At 43.5% G+C, this 18,597-nt stretch overlaps 1 protein-coding gene across 4 annotated transcripts in view; it reads right to left on the reverse strand.

The window, feature by feature from the left end:
- Positions 1-376: 376 nt before the first annotated feature.
- CNKSR2 (connector enhancer of kinase suppressor of Ras 2) overlaps positions 377-18,597 on the reverse strand; it is a 431,743-nt gene continuing 413,522 nt past the window's right edge. For 3 of the 4 annotated variants that reach the window (XM_088451603.1, XM_088451600.1, XM_088451599.1), the window contains one exon: positions 377-3,157. In XM_088451603.1, coding sequence (XP_088307729.1) covers positions 2,942-3,157 — 216 coding nt within the window. In that variant the 3' untranslated portion in view covers positions 377-2,941. The remainder of the gene's footprint in view (positions 3,158-18,597) is intronic. The other variant, XM_088451604.1, reaches the window with a different exon arrangement.

An 18,597-nucleotide genomic window follows, 5' to 3' on the forward strand; every position in this document is an offset into this window, starting at 1 on the left:
GGTTAATCTAGGATATCAACTTTCAAGAAAAAACAGTCAATTACCAGCATACACATGGACAGAATTGCCACTGAAAAGTATAGTCCGCTATTAGCAAAGTGATACTCTTTCTGTACAGGCTAGAATTTTAAATTGCCGTAATGGGTCTGAATCCAACCAAAATACCTATGAAATAGAGGGGCAGATGTATGAAGCTCTGGGAAGTGATAAAGTGGAGAGTGATAAACGACCAACCATTCAGCTACCATCTGTCATTTTTCAAACACAGCCTGTAACATGACAGTTGGGAGCTCAGTGGCTGGATGTTTATCACTCTCCACTTTATCACTTCCCAGAGCTTTATACATCTGCCCCAGGGTATGTTAAATACTATATATATATATATATATATATACATATATATATATATATATATATATATAGTATATATTAGATAGAAAAGCCTGTTTGCTTAACTCACCTTAAAAAATATCTTAAATAACAGATTTGTTCACAGATAGGGGGGAATTCAATTCTATATAAGGTGCTGCCAGGTTTCGCCGCAATGCCCAGCTGCACACATATAGGTCACTTATGGTAGGGCTTACATTGCAAGTCTCTGCATATCTCTATGGGGTGTGAGGGAAAGCTTGTGATCCCAGAGGACGTGATGCCGATAAATTGAGTACCCCCCATTAAGTCTGTCCAGCAGGCTACTGTAATTGTCCCATCACATTACTGGCATTGATTATGTGGGCAAAAGAGGATAGTTTTGTTATCTTGCCTGCTCCTGGCATATTAAAGGGGGGGCAGTCCACAAAAGCCTAAAACTTTATAGTGACTGGTTTGCAATTTTTAGTCCTAAACATTGAAAGCTCTGTAAAGTGAAAGGGGCAAAACCATTTATGTAATTGAAAGTGAGATAATAGATACTGTATTCTCTTTTTGACCCACATCAACATTTAGTGGCCATTGCTCAAGACATGTAATGCGCATTCTGCCGTCATATTTTACAACTCATCCGTTTCACCCGCCATCAATATTGCGAGCCTAGCAAAAAATGTTTATAAAGAGGCAGACACTCCTCTGACTATTTCTTATACAATAGCTACAATCATATAATTATTAGGGATGGATTCATATTTATTCATCTGTAATTCCCCAAAAAGCTCATGGAAAGTAGATCTACTGTATAGATAAAATGTTTCTTCATATAGCTATTGCACTTACATTTAGGCCCTCGCTAATAACAGGTCTAACACATTTTCGGGTTGTTTTTTTGTTAGTCCATCCACTTAGGACAGAGTCAATAGGAACAATTATACCATCTTACTCTACCAACAATGAATGTTTGCACGTTATATTTCATGATTGATAAAAGGGATCTTTATATTACACAAATAAAAGGATGAGGATTTTCTTGTCCAGTTTTACAAGTTGATAATCTATGAAAAATGTCCAGACACAACTTGTTACACAAATTTGCCTATACAATATATGCAATGAATTTCAAGCACTGAGTAAGAAGAGGTGAAAGGGAACAGAATTACTGAAAATAGCATCCAATCCAATATTTTTTTATTTTGATGCTCTTTTCAAAGCCTACAAAATGTATTTTCTCAGTTCAAAAGTGGTCAAAGACTAGTATTAATGACCTGGGCCTATCACATTGGTCAAGTGTTTATTTCGTAGTTTCTCAATGACCATTCCTGATGTGTAGGCTTTAAAATGAAGCTAGAACAGCACCTAGAAGGGTTAATTTGTTGAATATGTTTTTAGTTATATAATTACTAGTGTAATAAGCGACTGTACTGAACCTTATTTTTTATCTGATATATTTTATATGGTTGTTGAAATTTCCATCTGAAAAGTTTGACAAAATTGAACATTCTCAGCATGTAAAGCTTTGAAAATATTTTCTTTGATTGGTACAAAAAGCTAAGTGCTACATAACTATTTTTTTATATTTTGTATTTTGCTGCAAGGACTGGAAAATAGTGTATCATCATAATGTATAATTTTAATCAAGCCAATAAAATCCATTGCGTCTTGTATGTAAAGCATAAGTGTGATAGTTTAATCACAGCCAGGAAAAAACCCAACAGATAAAGACTTTGGAACATAATGTTTCATAGAAACAGTTCCTCATATGTAAATTTTCTAACAAATATATATTTATATATTTAGAAACTAAAATGGTACAAGAATAAGCCAGTAGATATATTAGTCTAAAAGAAACTTCACATGGTGTACTGTATATAGCAATCCATCTACTTTTAAATAGTACTGTCCATAAGGATAACACTTTCAAAAAGATGGGATACATATTAGGGAGGTAGATTTCTGGCAATATGAAAAGTTCTGGCACTGTTATATTTATATATCTATATATATATATATGTAATATGGCTAATATTATATGAATAGGTCTGTTTCCCAGAGCAGGTTCACATTAAAATAACTCTATATTAACAGTAAACAGTGTGCCATATACATTTCCTCGTCCAGTGTTATTCTCTAATTTACAAATAATTTTATTTCAAATTAATACCTCAAAAATACAACTGCAGCATTTAATATATTTTAGAGGCATTGTTAGAATATATTTATGATATAAAAAAACAAATGTTACTTTGATCTTTACTGGACACTATATTCTTACCCAGAAAAAAATCTGTGCAATAGAAAAATTAGTCTGTTTCATATATAAAGCCCTAAGCTTGACCAACATATTTGATACGTATTTATTCATTTTTTTAACCACAAAATTAACACAAAGCAGAGCACTGATAGCATAAAAAATATACAAATGCCAAAATTAGACTGCCATTTTAGCAATATAATGATTACTCCACATAGATCAGCAACATTAAAATATATTTTACAATATATTTTACTATACTTTCCATATAATAATTTAAATAGAAATTTTTCCATTTTTAGGCATAGATGAATACAACAATTATACATGCGTTTCAATAAAAGAGTGTGTGTGAGATAGAGACTGAATAAGGGCATCCACTTCAGATGAAACACTTTCACAGTCCTTTGCATCATTTTTCTGACAGATGTCCAAAAAAAGGTCAAGATATAATTGCTTCCAGTCTTGAAAGTCTCTAGATGTCAAATTTGGATTGTCCAAAATTTTATCAATAATAGCTACTTCTCCTTCTTTGGCCTGAAAAATAAAATAAACATAATTTAATATAGTTAGGTGTTGCAAACAAACATCACTAAAAAATATTATATAAAGAACATCTTACAGTAGTTTATAAAGTAACTGTGGCTTTGGTTCAAAAGCTCAATAAAACCCTACAAAATTCATAAATAATATCACAAAATAAATAAAAACCAGCAACAAACAAAAATAAATAATTTATGAATATTGCACTGCAAAGTAATTTCCCATACTTTGTGGAAATATGTAATTTCAAATGCTAAGTGTTGCTATTATTATGCTTAATACAGTGTTTAAAGAATGCACATCATTCAACTCTAAAATGGGAACTTAACCAAGATATCTCTTATTTTCAAAATAGATAATTTATTTACAAAGGAGATGGTCTCCATCGTTCTTCCTAGATTGCTAATATCACCTGGGACAGACAGTCACAAAACATTAAGAAATGTGTTGATGCTGTCAACTGCACCAGAGACCATTTTCTGGTGACAATTTGTATACATCTCAAAGGCTACAAGTAAGAGAAATCCCTCCGAATCTTTATGGACAGGTTTGGCTTATTGAGATAAGGATTTATTTGTGATAAAGGTTCCTATTCAAACCAGCTATAGTATTGTCCACATTGAAATCGCACCCCAGCATCTTAGTGGAGTCCAGGATGCCTTTAAAACACTACAGATTGAGTTTATTTTACTTACTGTCACCAGTAGTGACTCCATGCTCTGTAAAATGGGATGTAGTCAGAATGACGGTCACAATACCAGGAGCAGAATCCCGAGGGGTCAAAACACTGACGAATCCAGATGGTGAGTACTAGGACTAGGGTAAGGCATTAGGAGAGGGTTAGGCTGCCGAAGGGGATGGTTATGGTTAGGCTACCAAAGGGGATGGTTAGGGTTAGGCTGCCAAAGGGGATGGTTAGGGTTAGGCTGCCAAAGGGGATGGTTAGGGTTAGGCTGCCAAAGGGGACTGTTAGTGTTAGGCTGCAAAGGGGATGGTTAGGGTTAGGCTGCCAAACGGATGGTTAGGGTTAGGCTGCCAAAGGGGGCGGTTAGGGTTAGGCTGCCAAAGGGGACAGTTAGGGTTAGGCTGCCAAACGGATGGTTAGGGTTAGGCTGCCAAAGGGGGTGGTTAGGGTTAGGCTGCCAAAGGGGGCGGTTAGGGTTAGACTGCAGGGGGGGAGGGTTAGGGTTTACTGTTAGAATACTCACCAACATTTGTCGGGATTCTGCTGCCAGTATTGTGACCATCGGGATGGTCACCGCCGGGAGTATGTACCCAACCCCTGTAAAATATCTACACATTTAACAAGTATAGGTTTTTTGTGTGTTTTTTTTGCAAAATAGAGAATATATTTACCACCTTTTTACTAACAATTTCTGCTTCTACTAACAATTTCTGCTTTTTGACACTTTTGGAAAAAATTTGTTTGAGCAGGTAGAACAATCACAATTAATCAACAATTTGTACATTGTATAAATTGTTCCACTCCACTTTTGATAACATGTACATTTCAAAAAAGGTCAAGAAAATATTGATTTTTTAAATGTAAAATGATTTACTGCAATGATTGACACAAGCTCTAATGCCAGACTTTTCTTTACACTTCAATATCAAAATGAACATACCACTATTCTGAACTCAAATAAAATATTCATATTCTTTACTAGGTTTCTGCAAATGTGGAGTAACTGTTGTATGGGAGAATTTATTTGTTGCAGAACCCCAAAATGCAATCTAACCATACAGAACGCTCTCTTCAATAAAAACATTTCATTACTCAAACTTACAGTATATTGTAACTAACCTCTTTATTTCATTTATGCAGTTTATGGGAGGCGTTGGGAAAGTGGTAGCTGTGGAACCATTACTATAAGTGGAGGTCATTTACATCACACAACCAGATTTGGTTCTGTCATGGGTCTTAACTAGCACTTAGATTTCAGTTAAAGTGCAACATAATTAGTAGAGATGAGCGGGGACGGTCCTCCGGGAACCGAGGGGATCCGAGACACAGCTCGGATCTCCCTGCCTGCCCCAGATCCGTTATCGAGGCAAAACCTTGCGATCCCGCTGTCGGATCTTGAGGTTTTACATCGAGCAGGCTTAACGCTTATTGGCTGAGAGAGCCGTCTGTCATGGCTCTCAGCCAATCCGCGTTAAGCCCATTGAATATGGGCACAGGAGGAAGTCAAGAAGATGCCGCCAGCCCATCCCCTGCTGCTTGACACTGCCAGCACCCCCCCGCTGCCGACCCCCACTGGCAGCATCCCCCACTGCCGACACTGCTGGTACCCTGCATTGAGGACACCACCGGCACCCATGCACTGCCAACACCATCAGGACCACCACACTGAGGACATCGCTGGCACCCCAGCTTTGCCAACATCCTGCACTGTGGACACTGCCAGCACCCACGCACTCCCCACGTACTGAGGGCACCGTCAGAAACCCCACACGGCTGACACTCCCACACAGAGGACACCACCGGACCGCCTGCACTGCCGACACTGTCAGCACACATGCACTGAGGACACCGCTAGCACCCCCGTTTTGCCAACACCACTGGCACCCTGCACTAAGGACACTGCCAGCAACCCTGCACTACTGCCCCACGTATTGAGGATGCCATCAGCAACCCTGCACTGCCGCTACTGCCACAACGAAGGCATCCCCGCACAGCCGACACTGTCAACACTCCTGCACTGAGGACACTGCTGGCACCCCTGCTCTGCTGACACTACACTGTATCCATGGAGGAAGCTGAACTGCCTCATGTTAGTGCCGCGTACTGCTGTCGCTTAGCTTAGTCAGCCAGCTAGCTGGATGTAACCTTTTGGCCCTAAACTAGATGAAAAAAAAAACAATATTGTGAGGTGGTCAAAATTGATTGGAGATGACTGGAAATAAATGTTATTGAGGTTAATAATACTGTAGGAACAAAAACAGGCCCAAATTATGTGATTTTAGCTATTTTTATGAATTTTTAAAAAAAAATACAGATCCAAAACACAAAACATGCAAGGGCAGTTTTGGCAAAACCAATCCAGATCCAAAACAAGGAGATACAGATCCAAAACCAAAACACGGGGTCGGCGCAAATCTCTAATAATTAGAAAGCAAGATGTTTGCATTTGTATAGGAACAGCTGTTTCCACAGGCCAAAGGTATTAATTTGTTGTAGTGTAGGCCTTGTGGAGAGGAGGTCAGAGGGCACGAGCAGGGGATGTGGTGACATGACTCGTGTCTTCATGGCCATGCACATAACACACCTTTTCACTAAGGAAGTGAGCGGGAATTTTGTACCTTCATGTTGCACCTCAGCAAGGATACAGGTTTCAGCACTCTCTGAACAATGTAATAAAAGGGTACACACACGCACACTCAAAGGTGGCACATAAGAGAAATAGTCACTTTACTCTCATTATTAATTTAAGATATAAATGAGGCTAAATCAAGCAGTATGTTACATCTGACAAAAGAGTAAGAAGTGATAGGAAGATGGACTTTCTGTTACACCTTTGTACATTGCAACTCTCTGCACATTCAGGTGCATTTCTAGTTATCAGAGGCATATGAGACCAAAGAGGCATAATAGTACAAACCAAAGTAATTTTGTGGTGGGCATCCAGTGTGCTTTGTAAATGAAGCCCAGGGGTAGCTTAAGTATCAGTGATGTGTGCCGGCACTATCAATTTCAGTCCTTCGCCACGTGTATGATATAAGTTTCACCATTGTTTTCATAATTTGTAAAGCTCCACGCAGGGGCGTATTAAGAGAGAAGTGGGCCCATGTTCAGTCTTAGTCCAGGACCCCCTTCTCTCTCTTCGGCGGCCGGCAGCACACTGAGCACAGCGCCGCAGCAATAGACTCTGGGCACTAGTCCTGTACACCGGGAAAATGGAACGGCAGCCATTTTCCAAGCGATTTACCTACTGCGCATGTGCAAAACGCTGGGAAAATGGCAAAGGCGGCCATTTTCAAAGCAAATTTTACAGCGCTGATGTGGTCGACGTGGAAGTATTAAAAATATGGGTGCAGGGTGTGCTGTGTGGGCCTCCCTGGACCCAGGGGCCCATGTGCCCTGCACACATTATATATACGTCCTTGGCTCCACGAAATTCTGCAGCACCGCCCAGCCAGTTATAAGTCATAGAAATACAATCGCACACAAAGCAAAATGTATAGCTGAGGTTAACAAAAGGTGTAGCAGACATGAGACAAAGGTGACAAAGGGCCCCGCTCATGTATAGCTTATAGGTTTTTATAATCCTTTGACATCCCAATCAAGACATTGGGGGTTCCTTCACAGTGAGGAACCAATCCTGAATGGAGGCCCCAGTGCCGGATGACCAAATAGGCAGAGTAGGCACTGGCCTACGGGCCCCGCGACAACGGATCAAAATAATATTGATTTGATCTTCAAAGAAAATTACAATCAAGCTTTCTTAAATTGTTTCCAAAAGCTAGAAAAAATGAATCAACGCAAAGAAATGAAAACTTTACATTAAAGACTCTATAAAAAAAAACACTGTATTAATGTAATGTACCCATTAACAACTTAAAGTACATAGACATCAGATTTACATTACAGTTTGTCTCTTAAAAGCTAATCTTCTGTCAGCTGTCAGTTTGTAAATCATTTTAAAATTGTTGGTTGGTAAATTTAAAAAATGTATTAGGAAATAATTTGCGAGGGGGGCCCTGAGATTTTGACTGCCTATGGGCCCCCACAGGGTTTAATCCAGCCCTGGGCGGCCCGTATATAAAGGAGGCAGGCTTGTCGAAGGTTAATTGCTTAATAGACTCCTAAATGGCTAACCAGAGCCGTAACTAGAAACTTTGGTGCCCTGTGCCAGAAAGCGCTTTAGTGCCCCCCCCCCACTCATCATAAAAAGGGGCAGTGCGTGCCGCAGGCGCATGGGCCAAAAAAGGGGCGTGGTCTCGTAGGGAAAGGGCATAGTCACAATATAGTTCCCCAATTCACATTATGCCACAAGTATTGCCCCTTATTCACATTAGCACCCTCACATTGCCCCCAGTATGCACAATACCCCCATATTACCCCCCACCAGTACACACAATGCCCACATATTTCCCCCAGTACACACAGCACCCCCATTTCATGCCCAGTACACACAACGCCTCCTTATTACCCCCCCAGTAAACATAATGCCCCCATATTACTTTCTAGTACACACAGTGCCCACATATTACCTCCCAATACACACAGTACATCATGGTACCTGATTTTTTGTCTTCCTGTAAAATAGCAGTGAGTCTGTCGAGGCACAGGTCAACAGGAAGTGGCGGACTGATATGCGCAACCCACTTTGATATGCTCTGATATGTGTACTGTGTGCCCTGTACTGGCTTGGTCATTTGTAAGCAGGTCATTTGTTTTCATATGTAAGCAGCACAGGCTTTTACACCTGCGCCGCGTGGCCACCATGGAGGAGGAAGAGCCTGTGCTGCAGCACAGCATTTTGGCAGAGCTACATTTATTGTGAGAATGAAGCCACCAGTTAGAAAGGTAAGGGGGCGGGGCCATGCTTGATGACCATAGAGATGAGCTGCGCTGCACCGCGGCGATGCCATCAGTCACCGTGAACAGCCTGGCATCTCTGGCCCTCGCCTGCACCGCTGCTTACAGGGAGCAGTGCCCTAAGCGCAGCTGTAAATGTGTGACAGCCACTGCTAAGAAGAGAGGAGGCCAGATGAGCGAGAAATGACCTGGTGTTGGCCCCATCTGACCCCTCCCTGCCCTGGAAGACACTACAACAGAATGGGAGGGGGAGGACCACAATGGGCAGGCAGCTGCAGCGCTGCCCGGTGTAATGTGTCTTAGTAGCGGTGCATCCGGCAGAGAAGGAGCCGGGCGCACAGCTACTATTATACACTGCAGCAGGCGGCAGATAAGTGGGGGTGATCGCGGGTGGAGGCGGCCGGTTCCGCCCACAGAGCATGTGGGCTCTGTGCGGGTGCACCGGCCGCACCACCCTAGTTACGGCCCTGTGGCTAACCATAGACCTATTTACCCACAATTAAAAGTCAGGGACAAATTGTGGCAATACAGATCAAGTAAAACTACTAGTCAGGCCCAATGCTACTATAAGACAATTTAAGGCAGCCATCTAGGGTGTTGTGTTTTAGTGGGCACAGCAGAGATGCCCATCCCCTCCTCTTGTGGCCTGCTCTAATGCTGAGGAGATTCCTGATCAGACAAACTACAGTATTCGGCAGCCTCTACCTTGTTCTAATTGGCCGAGTGACATCACAGAGTCATTTAATTAATCAGAGCACAGATACACACCTTATTAACACTGCCCAGGAAAATGGTGGGTTAACCATTGATGGTGCCATTGGCGATTAACAACAATGTCATTAAGCCATCGACTTGAGAACCACCGATAGTCTGCATCCATTGATGGCCATCCTTGCTGTAATGAATGGCAAGCAGCAGGCAAACACTGATAGGGAATGAGACTAAGCTCCGTTACCTGCACCAAGGGGGAGTAAAAGCAAATAAACATTGCTGTCTGCTCTACCATTGATGGCAAAGAACCATCAAATCTCAGACATCAACAGCAATAACATTGACCTTTGGTGGCTAACCATCGATGGTTGTTACCCACCCCTATCTGCAGGCATAACAGTAGGAAGAGATAAGTGGGAGTGTGTGTCAATATACATGAAATGTAGTGTCAAAACTGGATTATTAGCTGAGACAAGATCAGTTTAAAATTGAAGCGTGCGCGACGCCATCTTGCAAATGGCAGCTAGACTCCATTTTAGAAACAAGAATCTGCAAGACGCCATTTTATGACCAGCGTCATTTCAAGTTACAATTCAGGTGCTAAGAACAGATGCCAATGTTTTTGTTAATCTACCAAGGGCAACTGGAAAAACATGCTTTCTGAGTAAAAGTAAATAAGAATAGACAATGGGTATTTTTACATACAAATTGGGAATCCCTGTATGCAGATAAAGTATAGTTGTGGCAATTGTAATATAAACCAGGCATTGATCTACACAATTGGATTTGTCTGAATCCTAGACAGGATGGCCCCAAACTCCACAGCTTGAGGTGGTAATACATTTGCATTTTCACAGGAGACCGGGAGAATCCTTTGAACACAGGAAAGCTGGGGGGGCCTGCTGACAGAAGACATGTAGAACTATCTGGCCCAGCATGTCATGCTGCTAAAATGTTAGAGTCAAATGCACCCATCTTCATACACACATTAATACGTCTTTATATCAAACCCTGAATACTCACACATTACATATTCACACATAAGGTTTAATAAGCTTTAAAGTATATGATTTAAGTTGGTTCAGTTAGTTTAAATGCTGTGAAATAAAGATATTTGATAACTTAGGTTCTGTACATGATAAGAAAGCAGTGTTTGGGTCCGTACTGATGTGTACTCTTTCAACAGAATTCCAGTACTATCGGTGTGGAGATCGCATCGTGCATTCGCAAGTTATGGATCGCAGAAACTACAAGCAACAAAATGTTTTATTTCATGAACAACTGTTAGGATGTCACAGAGGGCGTGATTAGAAAGATCCCCAGCTGTTAGAGGCAGGGAGAGTCTATTTGAACCAGCCTGTTAATTGTGCTGTAACATATGCTTCTCCTCTGGGAACCAATGACATCAGCAAGAAACTTCCCCATTGTCCTGTTTATTCTGGGGGGGTATAAATATGAGTGCACGAATGCTGGTCTTCAGTCTTCATGCTGAACGCTGTATGACTAAGGGTCTCTTGCTGATGCCTATCTCCGGGTCCGGAAGCGCCTGCGTATGTATACTGTACTTGGGGTCTGTATAATTTCCTTTTGCGCCTAAATTGTGTCTCTCTCTCTGTCTCTCTCTGTGTGTGCCTCTGTGTGTGTGCCTCTCTCTCTCTGTGTGTGCCCCTCTCTCTGTGTGTGCCTCTCTCTCTGTGTGTGTGCCTCTCTCTCTGTGTGTGTGCCTCTCTCTCTGTGTGCCTCTCTCTCTCTCTCTGTGTGTGCATCTCTCTCTGTGTTTGTGCCTCTCTCTGTGTGTGCCTCTCTCTCTGTGTGCCTGTCTCTCTCTGTGTGCCTCTCTCTCTCTCTGTGTGTGGCTATCTCTCTCTGTGTGTGTGCCTCTCTCTCTCTGTGTGTGTGCTTCTCTCTCTGTGTGTGCCTCTCTCTCTGTGTGTGCCTCTCTCTCTCTCTGTCTCTCTCTCTCTGATTGTATTTATTTGCGTTTATTGTATGCAGATCGTAACATGTAACACTGTACTTTTACTTGAATAATACTTTGTGCTTCGGAACCACATGTTCTGAGTCTGGAGTCTCTATTTATTGTATGACTGCGTACGCAAATTAACGTCATCCTTAGAGGTTTATAGGAAGGATTTTAGAAGGTACAGGCAGGGGTATATAGAGGTTCTTTTTAATATCAACAGTAGTGTGTCAATGTGTATGAGAGAGTGTGTGTGTCAGTGTATAAGTGTGTCTATCTCTGTGTGAGTGTGCGTGTATCAGTGTGTGAGAGTAGTGTATCAGTGTTTATGAGGGACAGTGCGTGAGAGAGGAGTGTATGTGTCAGTGTGTACAGTATTAGATGGAGTGTCAGTATGTCAGTGTGTGTGAGAATGGAGTGTGTATGTTAGTATGAATGAGATGGAGTGTGTCAGTATGTGACAGTGTGTCTCAGTGTGTATGAGAGAGGAGTGTGTATGTTAGTATGTATGAGATGGAGTGTGTCAGTGTGTATGAGAGAGGAGTGTGTATGTTAGTATGTATGAGATGGAGTGTGTCAGTGTGTATGAGAGAGGAGTGTGTATGTTAGTATGTATGAGATGGAGTGTGTCAGTGTGTATGAGAGAGGAGTGTGTATGTCAGTATGTATGAGATGGAGTGTGTCAGTGTGTATGAAAGAGGAGTGTGTATGTCAGTATGTATAAGATGGAGTGTGTCAGTGTGTATGAGAGAGGAGTGTGTATGTCAGTATGTATGAGATGGAGTGTGTCAGTGTGTATGAGAGAGGAGTGTGTATGTCAGTATGTATAAGATGGAGTGTGTCAGTGTGTATGAGAGAGGAGTGTGTATGTCAGTATGTATGAGATGGAGTGTGTCAGTGTGTATGAGAGAGGAGTGTGTATGTCAGTATATATGAGATGGAGTGTGTCAGTGTGTATGAGAGAGGAGTGTGTATGTCAGTATGTATGAGATGGAGTGTGGCAGTGTGTATGAGAGAGGAGTGTGTATGTCAGTATGTATAAGATGGAGTGTGTCAGTGTGTATGAGAGAGGAGTGTGTATGTCAGTATGTATGAGATGGAGTGTGTCAGTGTGTATGAGAGAGGAGTGTGTATGTCAGTATGTATGTATGAGATGGAGTGTGTCAGTGTGTATGAGAGAGGAGTGTGTATGTCAGTATGTATAAGATGGAGTGTGTCAGTGTGTATGAGATGGAGTGTGTCAGTATGTGAGTGTGTGTGTCAGTGTGTATGAGAGAGGAGTGTGTATGTTAGTATGTATGAGATGGAGTGTGTCAGTGTGTATGAGAGAGGAGTGTGTATGTTAGTATGTATGAGATGGAGTGTGTCAGTGTTTATGAGAGAGGAGTGTGTATGTTAGTATGTATGAGATGGAGTGTGTCAGTGTGTATGAGAGAGGAGTGTGTATGTCAGTATATATGAGATGGAGTGTGTCAGTGTGTATGAGATGGAGTGTGTCAGTATGTATGAGATGGAGTGTGTCAGTGTGTATGAGAGAGGAGTGTGTATGTTAGTATATATGAGATGGAGTGTGTCAGTGTGTATGAGAGAGGAGTGTGTATGTCAGTATGTATAAGATGAAGTGTGTCCGTGTGTATTAGAGGAATGGGTATGAAGTCCCGGCGGCTGAAATGCCTAACCCTAACCCCCCTCACCGCGACCTAATCCTAACCCTCCTGGGGAAGGCCTAACCTTAACCTCCCCCCGGGGTGCCTAACCCTAGCCTCTCCACCAAAACCTAACCTGCTATGCTCCCTAAACCAACACCCCCCCCCCCTGCGGCTAATGCTAAGGGCGCTCTGGACTTACCTCAGGCTGGTGTCCTTTGCGTTCCGGCATCGGGATTAAGATAGGCATTGGTATTTCGACGCCTATCTTAAGTCCCTTGTCGGGACTCGGATGTCGGCATTGAGACATAACTACATCCCATATTAGAGAGGAGTGTGTATGTTAGTACTGTATGTATGAGATGGAGTCTGTCAGTTTGTATGAGATGAAATGTGTCAGTATGTGAGAGAGTGTGTGTCAGTGTGTATGAGAGTGTGAGTGTCAGCATGTGAGAGAGAGCATGCGTATCAATGTGTATGATGGAGAGAAAGGAAAAACTACATAATAATTGAATTAAATGTGTCTCTTAATAAAGTGATAACATAATACAAGGGTGGTTTAATAAGTAAGGTAACAAGACCTCTCACATGTGTAATGTTCTCTATTTCATTGCAAAATTCCCACCAGGCCAGAGCAGGTAGACCACTGCTTCACCTCACGGTCATTAGACAGCGCCTCATATCAGTTATACTATCCCAACAGTTGTAAGATGTCTGGGCTGATGGAAACAGTGTCAAACATTGAGGTGCTTAGTATGAACAGATTTCTGTGTCTAAAGGGCACAGCGGCAGCTGAAATTCATCGCCAACTTGTCAAGGTGTACTGTGATAACGTCATGTGACAAAAACAGGTTTGTGTTTGGTGCACTGCTTCTGATAATGGCAGGACAAATGTTCAAGATGTGCAGTGATCCGGCTATCCAAGGACAGCCACCACAGATGAAGATTTGTGCCGCTTTGAAAGTCTGATTCAGGGCAATAGAAGCATTTGAGTTAGTGATATTGCTGATGAACTGAATATCTCAGTGGGTACTATGCACAACATTGTGTGGCGCTACAATTGAGAGGTACTGGACCATCCTTCCTACAGCCCTGACCTGGCACCGAGTGAATTCCATTTCTTTTGACCATTGAAGAAGCACCTGGGTAGAAAGTCATTCGCAACTGACTGTGAAGTTCAGCAAGCTATCATGTCCTGGCTTCAGTCGCTTGACACTGTTTTCTTCTGTGCTGTGATAGATGCCTTGATGTACCGTTGTAACAAATTCTTAGACCAGAGGTTCCCAAATGCGGTCATCAAGGTTCCCCAACAGTTCAGGTTTTAGAGATATCCATGGTTGAGCACAGGTGACTTAATGCTATTTACTGAAAGGGCTCCCCTGGCTGTGGCATCACCCCCCTGCTAGAAAAGGTCTGGTGCTGGTTCTGGGAAATACAGGGGGGCCCTATGAATTTTTTCCCCCCTGTATTTCCAGAACCAGGACAGACTTAGAGCCCAGTGCTGGTTGCGCTAAATACGGGGGACCCCTACATAATTTGTCAACCATATTTTGGCAACCAAGACTGGTTCTGAAAAGCCTGGTGCTGGTTGTGCTTCATACAGGGGACCCCTACGTCATTTGTCCCCTGTATGTACCACAACCAGTACTGGGGCTCCAAAGCCCAGTGCTGGTTTTCTTCTAGGGGGCAGGGCTACGCCTTTTTTTTTACACATTAATTTTTTAACAGATGCATAGATGGATCTCATTGCTGCATTCGTGCATCTGTGACTTATTGATTTGATTTTCTTAGGTGCATATACACTACCAGTGAGCCCTCTGTCGCCCACTGATGCCCCCTTTGCACTGCACCGCTGCCACTGCTCTGTACCACCGCTGCTGCTGCTACCCCACACGCCTACAGCTATCTTGCACTCTGCACCTCCCAAACCAACCTTATGTGTGGTGTCCCCTCTTCTACCTGCACTAAACCCTGATAGTTAATACATTTTAAAAAAGCTATGAAATTCCATGGACAAAAAACCTCACATGTCCCATTAAGGCTGCTTAGACATAATCTGAAAATTCACAAAACCTATTGATTTTCTGGCACTCAAACTGCAAAAAAGAAATGAGCTTGCGATCATTAATGGACGTGTTCCTTGCGCAATACAGATATGGTATGCCATCACACCCTGTGGTTAACTGCAGATTCAGCACTTTCACAGAATGAGATTGCTGTCACTCACAAAATGGTGGAGCTGCTAATTCACAAAATTGTGTGCTCATTGGAATACACACATGCAGTCTATGCAACTGAGGTTTGAGCAGTTATTTGGCTCCAACATCCCAACTCAGTGCCCACAATCTTCCCATTTGATCACCAAAACAATCTCACTGGCTACCAACATCCTTCTCACTGCATACATTTATTTCATTTAGAACACAGAACAAAACAATCCTAGCAATTTTGAAGAACTGTTGTATTCCTAGCCAGGCACCAGAGGTATCACAAACTTTCCAACTTTATTATGATTACATTTTTCAGTGAAAGATATAGAGTAAACACTGTGGCACTTATAAAGTACTCAAATAAATACCTCAAATAAAAATATTTAATGACTTTAAACTCTGTGAGCAGGCAGATTGCTCTAAATGCTTAAATACAGTTAGGTCCATATATATTTGGACATTGACTAAGGGGGTCATTCAGACCCACTCGCGAGCGGCAGTACGCTCGCAAGTGGGTCGATGTTCCCCACTGCGCATGTGCACGACGGAGGGAGCTCCGTCGTGCGCATTGCGCGAGACCCGACGAGCGAAGGACTTTCCTTCGCTCGGAGTGTCTCATCAAAGGGGGCGTGCTGTTGATGGTGACTGACAGCACGCCCCCTTTGGTGGGCGTGCCGGGGGCATGCCTGCCAGACGGAGGCGTGCCCAAGGGAACGCCTACCGTCTGAAGCCGGCCCCACTGACATCACTAGTGATGTCAGTGGGAGTGATTTTGGCTCTGATAGAGCCAAAATCACTCCTGGCCTTGCGGTTGAGAAACCCAACCGCAGGCTTTCACTCGCAGTTCCGATGGTCGCGATGGTCAAGACCATCGCGACCATCATTTTGCACGCTCATATATGCTGTGGGTGGTGACCCACAGCTATACGAGCGTCCAGGAGGACGCTCCATATTAATGGAGGTGGGCCCTGATTCAGAGCGAGCGTCCGGTTCTGAATAAGGGCCTAATTTTGTTATTTTAGCTGTTTTCCAAAATAAATTAAAGTGACAATTATTAAATGAATATGGTTCTACAGTGCATACTATCCGCTTTAAATTGAGGGTATTCAAATCCAAAATTTTGGAAGGGTTAAGGCAGTGGTTCCCAAACTTTTTGGAACCACAGCGCCCTAGAGTATCAACATTTTTACAAGACACCCCTGGGCCAAAAGTTACTTACTGAGAAATTCATCAAAGATTAAATGAAGTAAATTGTGCTTACGGTATATGTCACCCTTAGGGTCAGTTATGTGGTGGTCACCCTTAGGGTCAGTTATGTGGTGGTCACCCTTAGGGTCAGTTATGTGGCGGGTGACAGGGTTGTGCTTTTTTTGTCCACATATTGTTTAATTGGCAGCCATTAGCACTGGTTTTGCCTAACACACTGATAAAAATAATTTTGTTTGGTACTTAACCACCAACCCGAGGCACTCATGCAAGTACCCTGAGGCACCCCAGTGTGCCACGGCACCCAGTTTGGGAACCACTGGGTTAGGGAATTACAGCTGTTTAATATGTAGCCCCTCTTTTCAAAAGGACCAAAAGTAATAAATTTATGGACAGGTGGTAGCAAGGAGGGTGTTAGGGGCAGTGCTGGCGGTAGGGAGAGGGGGCAGGACAGCAGCTGGTCAGCACTGGGGGTAGGGAGAGGGCAAGTGTAGATTGCAGCTGGGTACACACAATGTGCACTGTGACAGCATGCCCACCTCCTAACAAAATGTGTCAGTATTGCCCCTTTACAGTCAGAAATTGTGACAGCACACCTCCCTACACACACAGAATGTGATAGCATCCTCACCCAATACACACTTATCCCCTTACACATACACACTGCAACAGATACACCCCTTACACATACACACACAATGAGTGACAGCATACCCTCCCTCTTCATACACAAATTGTGACACCAAATCAGATTTATACCAACTTACCAGCTAGGCAGCCAGTAGGAATGTGGTTAGATAACCTCCCCGAATCCCGGTGACGGCGTCTGGAGGCCCAGGCGGGCGGTTCTGCTGCTCCGGTCTACAGAACAATAATGATTGCAGAAAGATGGACGCTGGGTTGGCGCTGCGGCGCCAGTATAACTACTCTGTCAGAGCCCTGACTCCTAACCAAGTGTGGGCCGCGGCTCCCATCCCAGCCTTCAGCACCACGCTCCAGTCACTCCCAGCCTTTACCACCGCGCTTCTGTCCTAGCCTTCAGCACCGCGCTTGCGCACTAGCCTTCACCACCACTCTCCCGTCGCAGCCTTCAGAACTATGCTCCCGTCCGACTTGGAGCCTTCACCACTGCTCTCTCGCTGACCCAGCCTCCAGCACCACGTTCCCGCCCTAGCGCAATGTGCCTGTGACATTGCGGCATGAAGTCACTTCGCCGCATACTAACCATCAGGCGGCCGTCCATTAGAACCGCGGTGCAGCTGTGTCAAAGTGACACAGTCTGCCCGCACTAAGTAAGTAAATTAATATATCAGCATGTTCGCGGCTGCGGCACCCTTCATTGTGTGGCGCCCTACGCGGCGGCGTACCATGCGTAATCATAGAACCGGCCCTGGTCATGGCGTATGAGGAAGACATATCTGTGAGATTACGTAAGAGATGTGTGATTGAATTTTGTGTTAACCCTCTCAGCTTAACCCTTATCCTCCCCCTATTGCCTAACCCAAACTGTCCCCCGAGTAGCTAACCCTAACCCTCCCCTAGTGCCTAACCCAAATTCTCCCCCTAGTGCCTAACCCTAACCCTCCCCCTAGTGCCTAACCCAAATTCTCCCCCTAGTGCCTAACCCTAACCCTCCTCCTAGTGCCTAACCCAAACTCTCCCCCTAGTGCCTAACTCAAACTCTCCCTCTAGTGACTAACCCAAATTCTCCCCCGCTAGTGCCTAAGCCAAACTCTACCCCTAGTGCCTAACCCAAACTCTCCCCCTAGTGCCTAACCCTAACCCAAGTGTCTAACCCAAACTCTCCCCCTAGTGCCTAACCCAAACTCTCCCCCTAGTGCCTAACCCAAACTCTCCCCCTAGTGCCTAACCCTAACACTCCCCCTACTGCCTAACCCTCCCCATAGTGCCTAACCCTAACCCTCCCTATAGTGCCTAACCCTAGGTATCAGTTTAACATCAGCAAAGGCAGAGAATATGAGATTAGCTCTTGACCTTATCAGAATGAAGCAATGTTTATTAGTGAATAAATGGCAATTTGTTATGCAGAAGTCATGTTCACAGTATTACAGATGATAAAAACGTAATCCAAGATCATATGCAGAGTACTGGCCTGCATGTACTCCAATAAAATCTTGAGTGTGGATAATGTATAGCGA

The sequence above is a fragment of the Taudactylus pleione genome, unplaced genomic scaffold (genome assembly GCF_031769625.1).
Source record: "Taudactylus pleione unplaced genomic scaffold, aTauple2 ptg000026l, whole genome shotgun sequence".
Lineage (NCBI taxonomy): Eukaryota > Metazoa > Chordata > Amphibia > Anura > Myobatrachidae > Taudactylus > Taudactylus pleione.